Source organism: Truncatella angustata (assembly GCF_020726525.1).
Source record: "Truncatella angustata strain MPI-SDFR-AT-0073 chromosome Unknown BKA67scaffold_10, whole genome shotgun sequence".
Taxonomy (NCBI): Eukaryota; Fungi; Ascomycota; class Sordariomycetes; order Amphisphaeriales; family Sporocadaceae; genus Truncatella; species Truncatella angustata.
The window spans coordinates 287,753-300,498 of record NW_025763390.1 but is presented as its reverse complement, the minus strand read 5'-3'; the positions used below and the strand labels follow the sequence as shown (position 1 = coordinate 300,498).

At 50.1% G+C, this 12,746-nt stretch overlaps 4 protein-coding genes across 4 annotated transcripts; 2 read left to right on the top strand and 2 right to left on the bottom strand.

The window, feature by feature from the left end:
- Positions 1-85: 85 nt before the first annotated feature.
- Positions 86-880, top strand: BKA67DRAFT_582517 (uncharacterized protein). Its single transcript, XM_046104000.1, has one exon. The coding sequence runs from the start codon at positions 299-301 to the stop codon at positions 728-730; it is 432 nt and encodes a 143-aa protein (XP_045952357.1). The 5' UTR covers positions 86-298; the 3' UTR covers positions 731-880.
- Positions 881-1,938: 1,058 nt separating this feature from the next.
- BKA67DRAFT_630947 (protease s8 tripeptidyl peptidase) lies at positions 1,939-3,906 on the bottom strand (the record flags this gene model as incomplete). The annotated part of the gene is made up of 1 exon (XM_046105594.1): positions 1,939-3,906. The coding sequence occupies one exon, from the start codon at positions 3,904-3,906 to the stop codon at positions 1,939-1,941; it is 1,968 nt and encodes a 655-aa protein (XP_045952356.1).
- Positions 3,907-4,591: 685 nt separating this feature from the next.
- Positions 4,592-5,972, bottom strand: BKA67DRAFT_663724 (WD40-repeat-containing domain protein; the record flags this gene model as incomplete). The annotated part of the gene is made up of 2 exons (XM_046108236.1): positions 4,592-5,581; positions 5,637-5,972. The coding sequence occupies 2 exons, from the start codon at positions 5,970-5,972 to the stop codon at positions 4,592-4,594; spliced, it is 1,326 nt and encodes a 441-aa protein (XP_045952355.1).
- Positions 5,973-8,291: 2,319 nt separating this feature from the next.
- On the top strand, positions 8,292-11,058 carry BKA67DRAFT_87679 (uncharacterized protein). The gene has a single exon (XM_046109510.1). It carries the CDS (start codon positions 8,491-8,493, stop codon positions 10,615-10,617), a length of 2,127 nt encoding a protein of 708 aa, XP_045952354.1. The 5' UTR covers positions 8,292-8,490; the 3' UTR covers positions 10,618-11,058.
- The last annotated feature ends 1,688 nt before the right edge of the window (positions 11,059-12,746 follow it).

Below are 12,746 nucleotides of genomic sequence, written 5' to 3'. Positions count from 1 at the left end.
TAAACGTGGGGAATCATGTGGTACAGGTAACAAAGCGATTGAGAAAGAAGTAGTCACAAGATAAAAAGTTGTCCCTTGCTTGACTTGTACAAAAGGGTGCTGGACCAAATCCGGAAGTATGGAAAACCAGATAAGTTTCCTCTGAACTCACAATATCTGGAACATATTGTCGTACAATACAAACATACAAACATCGAATTGGGCGTAAGAAAGCTACATCTATGATATTGAAAACACAAAAGTTCCACCAATCACAAGAAGAAAAAGGCTAGCACACAAAACTACCGACCGAAAAGAAATGGGCAATATAGGTTCAACCCTCGCCCCCCTGCCGGCAGCCACCGCGCTGCAGACCCCCTACAACACCAACTGCGCCGTCTGGTACACCGTCAAGCCCGGCGACGACTGCGAGTCGCTGGCCGGGGCGTCGTGCATGGACGTCGGCAAACTGCAGTCCCTGAACCCTGCCCTCGGCGGCGGCGAGTGCAATCCCAAGCTTTGGGCCGGGTACAGCTACTGTGTGCGGGCCGTGGGCGACATGTCGCCTTGCGGGTTCATCGCGCCGACGCCGACGCCGACGTGCCCCGTGGGGTATATTTGCTACGGGCCTGGCGAGAGCGGGTGTCCCACGGATCGGTACTGCAAGACCAAGCTGGTGACGGGCCCGGTGGTCACGTCGACGACCCTCGTAATCGTCACGGCCGCCCCTATCCAGTTTACGACCTTGTAGGAGGTTCGGATCAGGTTTTCTGGGTGGTTTTCGTAGCCTTCAGGTCTTATTCAGGATGACATCTCCAATTTGCCCATTTCCAAACCCCGTGACGATTTGGCGAGACGCACGATCACATAGAGCATCTGTGTCTAGATATCTCGATAATACCCAATGATTCGTATAAATTGCCATCTATCTCGAAGGCTCTATGACTGGCCTCGACACTAAACTCCTATCGCCCCTAATGATATTCTTCTTATCATATCTAACTTCCTAGTAAAGAAGAAAAAAACATTCGTATATGCTATGAGCTTTTCTCCAAGTCATTCACTGTTGAACACTCAAGAGCATTGCCAGACTCCTCCAAGCTATTTCCTCCTTGTCATGAAACATTCCCCATAGCCTTAACGCTACAGGCGCTCGACAACTACTGCTTTTAATGTACTGAAACGGTTCTTTGAGCCTGACTATATATTTTTGAACACGGCCTAACCGGGAGATCAACTATATATTATGACGACTACTAATACAATCTGCTTTTACTGGGCTTCATCACTGATTACGTACGAACCGTTTTTCCTGCGACAGTAAGTGACGCTGAGTAGCGCACATAGATGTACTAATGCCTCGACGAGAAAAAACCGCGTTCTGGCGTGGCAAACTCTTTCCCTCACCTCTTGGGGGTATCTCCAAGGGACGCACAATCTAATGCTTGCCGAATCTTGCTTCGGTATGATGGGGAGAGCCGATATCGAAGGACTAAAGAATCGATAGAACACACTGTCAGCATTTATATTCACACTGGGGATGAGAGTCAAGGGGACTTTTCCACTCTAGACTAGTTGCACTGGAGATTACTGTTCTCCATGAGCTACTCCCCTTAAGACACCTGCGCTATGGTTTAATAAATGTGCCCACATTGGTTAGACACCGCACATGACATGTAATATCTTCAAGCGCTTTAGATGATAAGTTAACAATGTCACCGCGATCTGATGGCGGCTTAGCATGGCGACAAAGCCGCCGATCCAGAAGATCGTTACCAGTGCTTCACCTGCAAATTACGCATGGCCTGACTTTGTCGATCCTAATTTAGCCAATGGATATCCGATTGTAAAATTGCTTTATATTCTATTCAATTATCCAGTGTAACTACTGATGGCAGACCATGAAACTCCATTGAAAACCAATATCCGGCCGTTGCTACGCACCGCAAACCCCCCTGGTCAAGGCAGGCTAAGGAACAATTGTTCCATGGCCGGGTAATTCGGCGTTCCCAATCCAGTTACCGGATCCCAGCCGGCGACGGCCGAGAAGCCATTGGTCCCACACCCCGGATTTTTCCCGTTCGTGATATCGTTCATAACCTGTGGGTTCTCATAAAGCACAGGATTGATGAACCCAACGGGTCTCTTGCCGGCATCCAGACGCTTCTCGTTGATCATGTTTATGAGACTTGCAAACACGGGCGCGGACGCCGAGGTGCCAAACGACAGCGTAAAGTTGCCGTCGACCGCGGTGACGTAGCGGGCGCCGTTGGCCGACACGTCCGGATAAGCCCGGACACTCTGCGAGTTGTTGAACTGTTGGGCGTTGTATGGCGGCGCTGATTGGCTGAAATAGGTCGACACGGCTTTTTGTTGGTAGGAGGGCATGGCGAAGACGTTGGAGAAGCCTCCCCCCGAGAAGATGACCTCCTCGCATGCGCTCTCTGCCGAGCGGACGGAAGAGCCGTTCAAAATCTGTGTCGCGCCTACCGATGTGACGTATGGACACGTTCCAGGAAATGATGGATTAAAGAGGCCAGATGATCCGTCGTTATAGGCTCCGGTCGTGGGGTCGATGCAGACGGCCTGGTTCCCAGCTACGCCGTTGTCTCCGGACGAGAAGATCATGGAAACACCCTGCAGAGCGAGCTTCATGTACTCTGCACATTGCCTTTGCTCATATCGCGCACCCAGGTCACCCTCGTTATATCCATAGCTCGTCGAAATGACGTTGGTCGCAGTGTGAGTACCACACCGGATATTATCAGAGTATTGACCATCTACATTTGGGTCCTTAGAATCGCCGCCTTCAAATGTGCAGAAACTCCCGTCCAAGGCATCCAGGAGGTTTCCGAAACTGCCTCCTTGAACGAGGTCACCCACCTGGAACACGGTCGCTTGTTGAGGATAGATTAGGCCCATTGCAAATTCGATATCGAGAGCAGACTCGCCATTGAAGCTGAAACTTCTGTTTGTCGTCTGAACGACTGCGTTGTCGATCAACTGGACGATAGGGGACTTGCCGGCAAGCGCAGGTTGAAACTGCGCAAAGAACATATCCAGGTCTGATTGAAGAAATGCCTGTGGGGTGTATTCGACTATGCCCAGCGTGTTGTTTGACTTCGCAAGCGAGCCAGGCGGAACGGCGTACAGGGCGCGGATACAGTCGAGTGTCAACATTGTATCACAGCTTTCCAAAGTGGCCAAGGCGTTCTGAATCACAGCACCTTGCTTCGGAGAGAAACCGTCGTTTTCCGCTGTCCCCAAGATTCCACTCTCCGGACGCTGCCTCTTCGCCAATGACCGTCTCCTGAGTTCTTGTTGGTGCTTCTCGCTAACAGAAGTCTGCTTGCTTTCGCGCTCGTGTCCGACACGCTGATCAAAGTGGACTGTCGGCGTAATCAATTCTATATGCTCCACGAGATGCTCTGGAATATGATACTTATCACAGGCAATATGATAGTTCCCGCGTTGATTATGTTCGTATAGATGGTACTCGGTCTTGAGAAGGCGTTCAACCTCGTGTACGGTCGCCTTGAACTCCAGCCAATGTCGGCCCTTTGAAAGTGTTACACGGCGAAGATCTATCCCTTCGGCCTCGAGCCACTCTTTGACGGCATCAACGGACTCATGTTTTGGGGCGAACGCATCGGCAACCTGTTTGGGCGTCCAGTGTTTACCGTAATCGGCAGATTTGGGATGAGAGACGGCAGTGATGAACTCTTCGGCTTTGTGAAGATTCGACTGAGACAAACCGATCCGGACAGGGAGATTTCTCAAGCTATGAAGACGTCCGGTTTTTGTCCAACTCCTTCGTGCTACAGTCCGTTCTTCATGGATGACGTGGTTCGTTGCCCTTCTGTGAGGCGTTCCCTCCACCGCTACCACCAGGGCAGCTAACAAACTTGCCAGCACAATAAACCTCATTATCACAACTTAGATCGTCACGAGCCTAGCTACCCAAGAAAGCGAAAAACATGGACTGAAAAAGCCAGGAGACTATATTATGGCTTGTAACTGGGTCATGGCACCGTAGCTTTAGCACGCCTAGAGACGCGCACGCCATGTTTAGTGCAAGCTCATGCTTCCTATCTTGTAGGAGGTTGGTTTCATAACCCGATCCTATCTCCATGTGCAAAGCTTTGTAAACATCGATATTTGGGTGCAGATGGGATGAGCACGTCCCGGATTCATTCTGGGAACGTGCTCCCCAACTAGATGCTAAATTCGTCTCAACTATGCCTGTAGATCCGAGACTACAGAAGATTGGTGAACCAATCAATGGTTTTCGCCAGAAGAACCGGCGGAGGGGTTCGGAACCTATACGTGCCTTGGCCAAAGAAGCCTCTTTGGCAGGAAAATCAAACACTATTGCCCGCATTGGCGTTCCAAGCGCTCGATGCGACCCTGGGCAAAGTGCAGCCATTCGCGGACCAATTGGCCGTGCGGATGCATGAGGCTCAAGTAGACCCGCAAGACGTCCCCTGGACCCCCCACAGAACCACTCAATCTTCAATGGGGTCGTGTTTCAGGCTTGGCCGCAACTATGGGAAATTGTGCCCAAGCCGCAAAGTGACGCGTGTTTTCAGAGACTGGTACCATTGGCTCTTGCTCAGGTAGTTGTTGACTTTGCTTCCTGATATCGCTGCATTGTCTTTTTCTGTAAAGCTCGCTGTTCATTGACGAGCTTCCAAAGATCTTCGTTTTCTTTGCGTAGCGCCTCATCACCACCAGCAGTATTCGTAGACTGAGGTTGCCGCAGAGAAGTGATTGCCTCTTCAAGAATCTCAGGCGAAAAGCCCTTCGAGTTCAGCATCTTGCTGAATCTAGTTTCGCCACTCAGATCAGAGTCTAGTTGAGCCGTGAGGTTGTACCCGCGACTGCCCAAGAACGGCTTCACGATGCTGATAGTCCTTACGGCTCTGGGCGAAGGCAGCGGCGAGAGGAACACAAGGTTGCTTACAGAAGCATTGAGATTGGCAACTTCCGTAGGAATGGCCTTCGTGCTGAGGTCCCACCTTAGTATCTGACCATTTGGATGGCCAGAGAGCAAAACTGTGCCATCATAGTTGAGTCCCAAACAAGACGCTGGTCCTGTTTCTCTTGATACTGAACCGAAAGAAGACGAGACTTGGACCACAGTTGAGCTTGCTTCTGCGCTTTGGGCGCCAACCAGAGCCTTTTCTGCGAACAATTCAACGGAAAACATTGAGCCATCATCAGTTGAAACGTAGAACGCACGGGCGCAAGGATCGAGGCTTAAAGAAATGGGGGAGCTTGGAAACAATAGAGTACGCAGAGCTTCGCCGGTCTGATAGTTCCAGATGATACAGGACTTGTCTTTGCTGGCTGAAATGCAGATATTGGTATCTTGGTTGACGCTCTGGCTGGCGACTAGAGTTGAAATAGCAGCTCGATGATTGGATAGAGTTTTCTCGGGCTCATGTTCAACGGTTGTGTCAAGCTCGAGCAGACGCGAAATGTCCCAGACATTAATGTTTGAATCATCAGACCCAGTGAGCAGGTGGTAAGGGGTGACAGCAAGGCAGCTCACTGCCTGGACGTGGCATGCAGGAGTAGTAATCTGCCTGCCTGTGCATGTCTATAGAGTTGTCAGCATGCCATCGTGACCAAGGCGGCGCTGTAATGCAACATACCTCCCAGACCATGATGCGACCCTGGTCTGTGCCCAGTATGAGGACATCGTTCTGGAGAGCGACGCTCTTGATTCGCTCCTGAAGGGTCACGATCGCCTCTTGTTTACCATTCTCCCTCGAATATACATGAACGGTGGACTTTTCATCTTGGGCGGAGAAAACGTGCGTATCGCTCACGGCTAGGCCTCTCGGCGGCACGGAACTCTTCTTGAATATGTTTGCGGTCGAATGACTAGGATGCAGAATATGTTCATAGATGCCAACATCCTTGGCGATGGCAGTGTTGTTGGCGAGCGGCGCCCCTGACACGGACACGAAGTATCTTTCGGTCAACATCGTTTCGGCGTGAATCGGCTGCTGTCGAATGTAGATTGTGTATTGTGGGCGGTAGACCGCGATCCCCAGGCTCTTGCTGTGTTCGCAGGAATGGCGTCACACCGCAACACGGTAGCCTATGTGTAGCTTTTTCAAGGATATTCCGGACCTTGATCACCTTTCTTGGCGCAGGATATGGGTGCGTAAGAGACCAATGGCTGCTGTCTGGTCCTTTCGCAAAGCAATCTGGTTTGCATTTGGTGAAAGGCTTTTAGACAAGCCGATCGAATTTTTCTGCCGTCCTACTTGAAGCTATCCAAAAATTTCAAGACGAGATGCATGCGGGAACCTCGACCCCACTACATAAGTTTTAGAACCCCATAGGTTCCAATCAGCCGAACCTTAGCAGCTTTGCACCAATGCAACCGCCGCCAAAAAGGTTCTGTTTTAGCGGGGTTCTCTGTGCCGTAGGTGCTATAGGTGATGTAGGTGCTGTAGGTACTCGGCACTGTAGCAGGAGAACGGTACTTCTACTACGTAAGCTGCTATCTAGGATCCGAACTGCTAGGATCCAAGCTGGGAGCTCTGGAGCTGGAGCAATTGCCGCATGCTCGCAGGAAGCTCATCCCTCACCATACCTGTTCTGCCTGTATTCAGGGGGACTACAATTGCCGAATTGCATCTATTGTTAGCATCTCACCATCTCACCTGAAAACCCTAGACTGCCGGCGATCTCGCACTCAAATGTGACCGCTCAGGTGAAGAATTGGGTGCTCCGGAAAAGAATTAATGAAAAGAGGACACCCAGCTATGGCCAAGCCATCCGAGCATCCGACGTCGTTGCTCGTCAAATTCAAGGTGTCATACAGCATATTACCTTCCTTTTTGTTCATATGCAGTACGGATCCGTACGTATGCCATGCGTAAGCATAGCTTGTATAGGCAATGACATGAAGGTTTCAGCCGATACACCTCCTCTCGATTGCCTACTAAATATGGAAAAGGCAATCACTTCGTGGCTTAATAGACATACGTCTAGACTCTCGCCACCTTGCTCCTGTTGATTGCAATGTCGCTGCACATTGGGTGTCAATCTCTCTCGCTATCTCGTAATGTCAGCTCGGAGATGGTGTAGTGAGACCTAGGCTTGGTCAACAGTAGTGTGTTCTTATATGCTACACGCTTGTATCTATCATCGATATGACTTGCCCGGGACCCCAGGAACACAATGTCGTCAGCCGCCCTCGTGTTCTCACTGCAGGGCTTGGAGCCTCGCGTCCCGATGGGCCAGGGGCTCGTGTCGTATGAGGCCCATGGTATGTGTTTCGACTCGAGCTGTAAATCCATCATGACCACGCAGTCGTCCAGCAAACCCAACTGCATGCGATGCAGCAATGCAGGTCATCATTGGCGGCAGGGAGACCTTATCAGCCCGTGTTCTCGCCCGTCAACAGCTTCGATAGCTGCATCTCATGCCCAGGATCGGGCGCAAACATCCCTAGCAGCCACGTTAAGGCGGGCCTGGTCATTTCTTTTTTCAGTTCGGAGAGAGATGACACTTTCGTTGCACGGCGTCCAAGCCTCTCTCCACGTTCAAAAGCCCACCCAAGAGATGGAAGATGCCGTCCCTGGTTCCAGGTATTCGTGATCTTGGTATGCGGATATTGGGGCATTAACACAAATTAATCACAGAGTGGCATTGCTGATACCCTTTTCCGTCTTTGGATCAAATCCATTAAAATTAAGCCATTTGGCCCTGAACCATTGCACCCACAGCCTGCCGTTTAAGTTCGGCCCCAGAAGCTGATCTCTTGGCGTTGTGGAGACGAGAAGGGGGTTTCCTACGAGGAAGAGAGCAGCTGCAGCTGCGTCGATCACCGGTGCAGCAGAAGCAAAGGTCGGACTACTGCACCTCCCATTTGATGGCAACTCAAGTGGATGGATGTCTCAGAAGTTGAGACCTTGGTTGTACATGTTCATTTCTCGGGTGTCCCGTACACATTTACGGATCTGTACCTGTGTCGAATCAAGTGCGGGATGTGTCGCTTTTTTTCTTTTTGCTTTACAGGCTCTTGGACACGGCCGACCCACTGTCCACATTCCTCCATCTTAATGACCCCTGCGCAGACTGGGTGCCCCTAGGAATGCTAAAGGTCGATCATGTCAAAAGTCTTCCATTCCCCTTGCTGCTTGCTGAACCTGACGTGTTTCCCGGTTGGTTTGCAAATCTTAGAAATTCCAGAAGAGTGACCCATCCATCAATCTTATTCTCGTCATTAAAAACCATTAATAATTCTGCAAGGTTGGACCTGGTCTGAGTACATGATAGACTGCTGTACGTGCCTCGCATAGGCGGTCCACATCCTCGAGATTTCTCTCGGAGCCACATATCGAGGTTGTGCGACCACCATAAGGACCGACAGCCGCGGTCTTCGGGTTGCCAGAGCCAGTAGAGCGACTCAACCTCGACATTGGCCTGACCAGCCCCAGGAGTACTGCATATTCGAGGCCCTGGTCGAGGAGCTTGCAAGCAGCCAACATGGAATTGTCTGAGCCACTCATGGACTGCAACTTCCCGGAGATGCTGGCCGGGGACTTGGGTCGTTCAGCAGAGGTGTTCAAGTCGAAGAATTTAACTGCTGGGGCGCCCACAGTTTCGCTGTCAGAAGCTGGAGTTAGGAGAGAGCGGCGTGGTTCACTTCAGGATAGGTCGTCGCTGCCGTTTTCGTCGCAGGCTCGAGATATCTTATCGCGAATGAAATCGCTGCAGATGGTGAATCAGGATTGCTATTCGCAGGTAATGGCGTCTATCAATGTCGAGTCAAGGAAGAGCATCGAGACGATCGCTTCTGAATCGTCGGGCGGAATGGAGCCACCTTCAATTGCAGGGCGTGGCGTGTCAATCACTACTGCAGCGACCTCAGTGTCTGGTTGTGGTTCAACTGGCAGAACTTCGCCGAGCGACAAGTCCAATTCACCCACTGACAAGATTTCAATCTCCAATCGCAGTTGGGTGGACCTAGAACTGGAAGACAATGACAGCACCGTCAATGACCATCTGAAGGTAGCAAACAACAACTTCCTCCTCAACCTGGAGAGGTGCCATTCTTTAGGCAACCTCAACCCGCCAACAATACCAGAATCACCAAAATATCTCGGCGAGCCCCGCAGCATGTCGATGACCACGAGAATGGCTTCTCGCCGAGCTGCAGATCCCTTCACGGCTTTCAGCTCGCCGACAAAAACCTCCAGGCGCCCGAAAAATCAGCAAGATGCTCAACCCATCGAAGGCAACCGCTTGATGCAACCAACCGAATTTCCTACAAGGCGCTCATCATTAAGCCATGCTTCCCTAGAGTTATTACAATTACCTCAACCACGAATTGTTCCACGATCTCCGCCTTCCCCAATCCAGCTCGTTCCCAGCAATGTTTCGCAACGCCACCTACACCCAAATGTAACACCAGTCCGGCCGCCCTCCTCTGGGAGAGGTCTGAATCGTCAGATGGTCAGGGAAGAAGAGGAAGAGGAGGAGGAGGAGGCGCGCAGCATGCTATCATTGAGCGACGAGGAGGAGGAGGAAGACAGTCTGATGGATCTCACATTAATGACCCCGCAGGATAAGATAAAGGTCGCATCGCCTGCCATTGTCTCACCGTTGGCGGATATTGAGCAGTGGGTAGATCAGAGCAGCACCGAGCTCTCGCATTCGCATTCATCTCACCCGACCAAGGATTTTCAAGGATCGCGCATCCCAATCGCACCTGAGGTCCTCGACACACTTCGAGTTTCTGTGGCATGCTTTCCTGAGACGATGCTTCTCTGCTCCAGCCTCTCAATCGAAACAATCCGAGGGAACTCCAAAAAATTCAGATTCCGTACTCCTAATCACAACACCGCCTCTCAGGTATCGTTGAATCTGCAAGACAATCCTGCCAAGTCGTCCAAATGGAAGTGGCTCCCTACCAAGAAGATCTCCGAGCACAGTCCGACAAAGCTTGAGTTTCAATCGAGGTCTTCCATAGACCCGTTGGGTGAAACGGCAGGCACGCGCTCAGAGTGTCCAGAATGGTACGCCATCAAGAATATCTTTCCCACTGGGACCGATCATCTTTGTGACGCACTCTATGCACACATTTTGGCATACAATTACATTACCTCGATATGCCCGCGTTCTGCCGTTGTTATCCCAGCAGCACGCCCCGTCTCCAAGCAGTCCAGTCATCCCAGCATATCTACAGTTTCGAACATTTCTTCCCGAATATCTGAGCTGTCGGCACCGCGCTCCGGTAGCAACGGGATCCCCACAAAAGCTGCGACGCTCCTCGGTCTTCAAACCGACCCTTCGACCACGATTGCACCACCTAGGGAAACACCTGCCACAAGACCAAGCACCCTACGTGGCAAAACTTCCTTTTTGAAGGGACGACGAGAGAACGCTAAGTCATTCGTTCCCATCAACAGTCGTACTGCGGATGATCATGATCAATCACTCAAAGATCTTCGGTTGGGCCTGGCCAAATGTATCGCACGACTTGTCGGTACTCTACGATTGGCATCCAGCGAGGATTTTAGCACCTCTTCCAAGCCTGTCGACGGCAAGGACATTGACTCGATGTTCATCCGTGCCTTGTGCGAGGTAGTCAGATGTAACGAAGAGCGGTGATGTCATGGTGAATTTTACTAGCTTGTGTCGCCCCTGGGCCGGGTGCAGAAACATGATCTTTCGATTCGGTTATGCGTTACTTTCACCATTATTATGAGCTTATATGCTTTCTATTATGCATCCTATGATAAATCATCTCCACAAAAAGATGTGGTTTGTCCAGGTATCGACTCTCGATGTTCCGGAACCAGGGTTTCTTTTGTCATAATGAGGAGACAAACAAGGATAGAAAAGAAATCAGGCGATGAGGCGTTGATGGCGGCCACACCGCTGGCAAATGGTTTTCCCCCTCTGCGGTATATACCCCTTTGCGTTATGAGGCTTTACATTATTTTCGTTACTCGCAGATAGGTTGTACGAGTAGTATCACAGGCTTAGTTAGATTGCACATCGCATGACAATCTTTATTGGCTTACTTGCCATAAACATCTTTTCTGGGCCTGCATTTTGTTGCCTTTCCTATTCTTGTGTCTGGAATTATACTGGTAGTGCCTAGATCCCTTGAAACCTTGATGTAGACTTTTGTTGAGCGCATGATCACCTGTAAAACAAAAATATTTATTGTTTGGAATCCTGCAGACTCAAACAACAGAGTATCGCCACATCCATTCCGCCCGCCATCAGCCATCAGCCATCAGCCATCAGCCATCAGCCATCAGCCATCAGCCATCAGCCATACCAGTGTTCATTGCGTCAGATTGCCTTCATGGCAATCAGTACCCTCCACAGTTTGACACCATTTCCAACGTCTCTTCTCGGATACTTCTCGGCAAGACTGAGAAATCCGAGTCCCACATCGTATGCGAAAAGACAATGGGAATGGTGTCAAACTGTGAAGAAACCGATTACAATGATATCAATCTAATGAATCGAACGCTAATAGTATCGAGTGCCTTTGGCGGAACTGAATTGGAAATCATCGTCTTGCATGTCGTCAATACACTACTACCACAGAATGACTCTCCGTAGCAGTCCATAGGATTGTGCGCACGATCTCAAAACAAACTTTGAGAAATCTATACACTGTTACTTGCTGAGCCTCCGTGACCCGTGACCAGCTCATCTCGGTTATGACATTTTACTCAATTACTCTGACCTACCAAAATCGGGTACGAAGAATACAATATGACCTTCCTTATTTTTTCTTCCTTTTCTTTTTCCAAACATTGGGAGGAATCCAGGAACACCCCCTACTCAAACTGGTAATCTGCTGTAGGATTGAAGATTGTGCCGAAACCGTTTGCAGCTAGACAACCAAACAACTTCTCGTAGATTAGGGTTACAAATAAGACTTGTAGTGACATTTTGCACTTTTTAAGCCTTTCCCTCCTACAAGCTGATTATTCTTTGGGACCGTGTAAGTGGTTGAGTTCTAGAAGAGCTTAGTTCCTTCTTCCCCTCTTCTGATAGATGCTATTGTGACTATTCATGTTTTCTTTCTTTCTCACCATTTGCCTTAATTCATGTGCTGTTTTATTCCTCTATTTTAGCAAGCTAAGGATAGGTCTTTACAGGCGGGCATCACAATCGGGGACAAAACCTAGCCTCTTGGGAATAAACTGGGTACTTCACAATAACAGAGATTCCATAACGAATATTCTAGCCCCTCTAAAACCTGGATATCCCCATGGATATATGTTGTAGTTGGGAAAAGCGTCATATACACACATTCCTACGCACCACGTTTCTAGTGATGTAGATACACAGGCCACTCATAAGGCCCCGGTCCAGGGTGGAAATTTCGGGAAAGCTCTTTCAGTATGAACCGTAGTCTTACGGATCCGGATAATCATCGTCATCCTAGCGCGCGGGTTCCTTAGATTTGTTGGTCATCCTGATCTTCTTATAAGCGTCATGATGACTGACGTGCAGGTACCAGCTATCTCACTTCTTGCTCTCGCTAATCTTGACGAGCTCGATGGTCAGCTGCGGCCTTCCCTTGCCTAGCGGTCGCATAGACTTCATGGAGTCCTTGTCGTCGCTATTCGGAAGCCGGAGCTTCTTGAGCCTGCTCAAGGCCTACGACGCCTCACGCAGGGCATCCATAGCTGCCTCCTCTAAAATGCTCCAATGCAACCCCGTCGACTGCGAGATCTCCACACTTATCAGTTTGAGACAGTATTGGAAGC

What these genes read in the sequence shown, in the direction of transcription:
- BKA67DRAFT_582517 (XM_046104000.1), top strand. Translation starts at nt 299, where the DNA reads ATGGGCAATATAGGTTCAACCCTCGCCCCCCTGCCGGCAGCCACCGCG.
- BKA67DRAFT_87679 (XM_046109510.1), top strand. Translation starts at nt 8,491, where the DNA reads ATGGAATTGTCTGAGCCACTCATGGACTGCAACTTCCCGGAGATGCTG.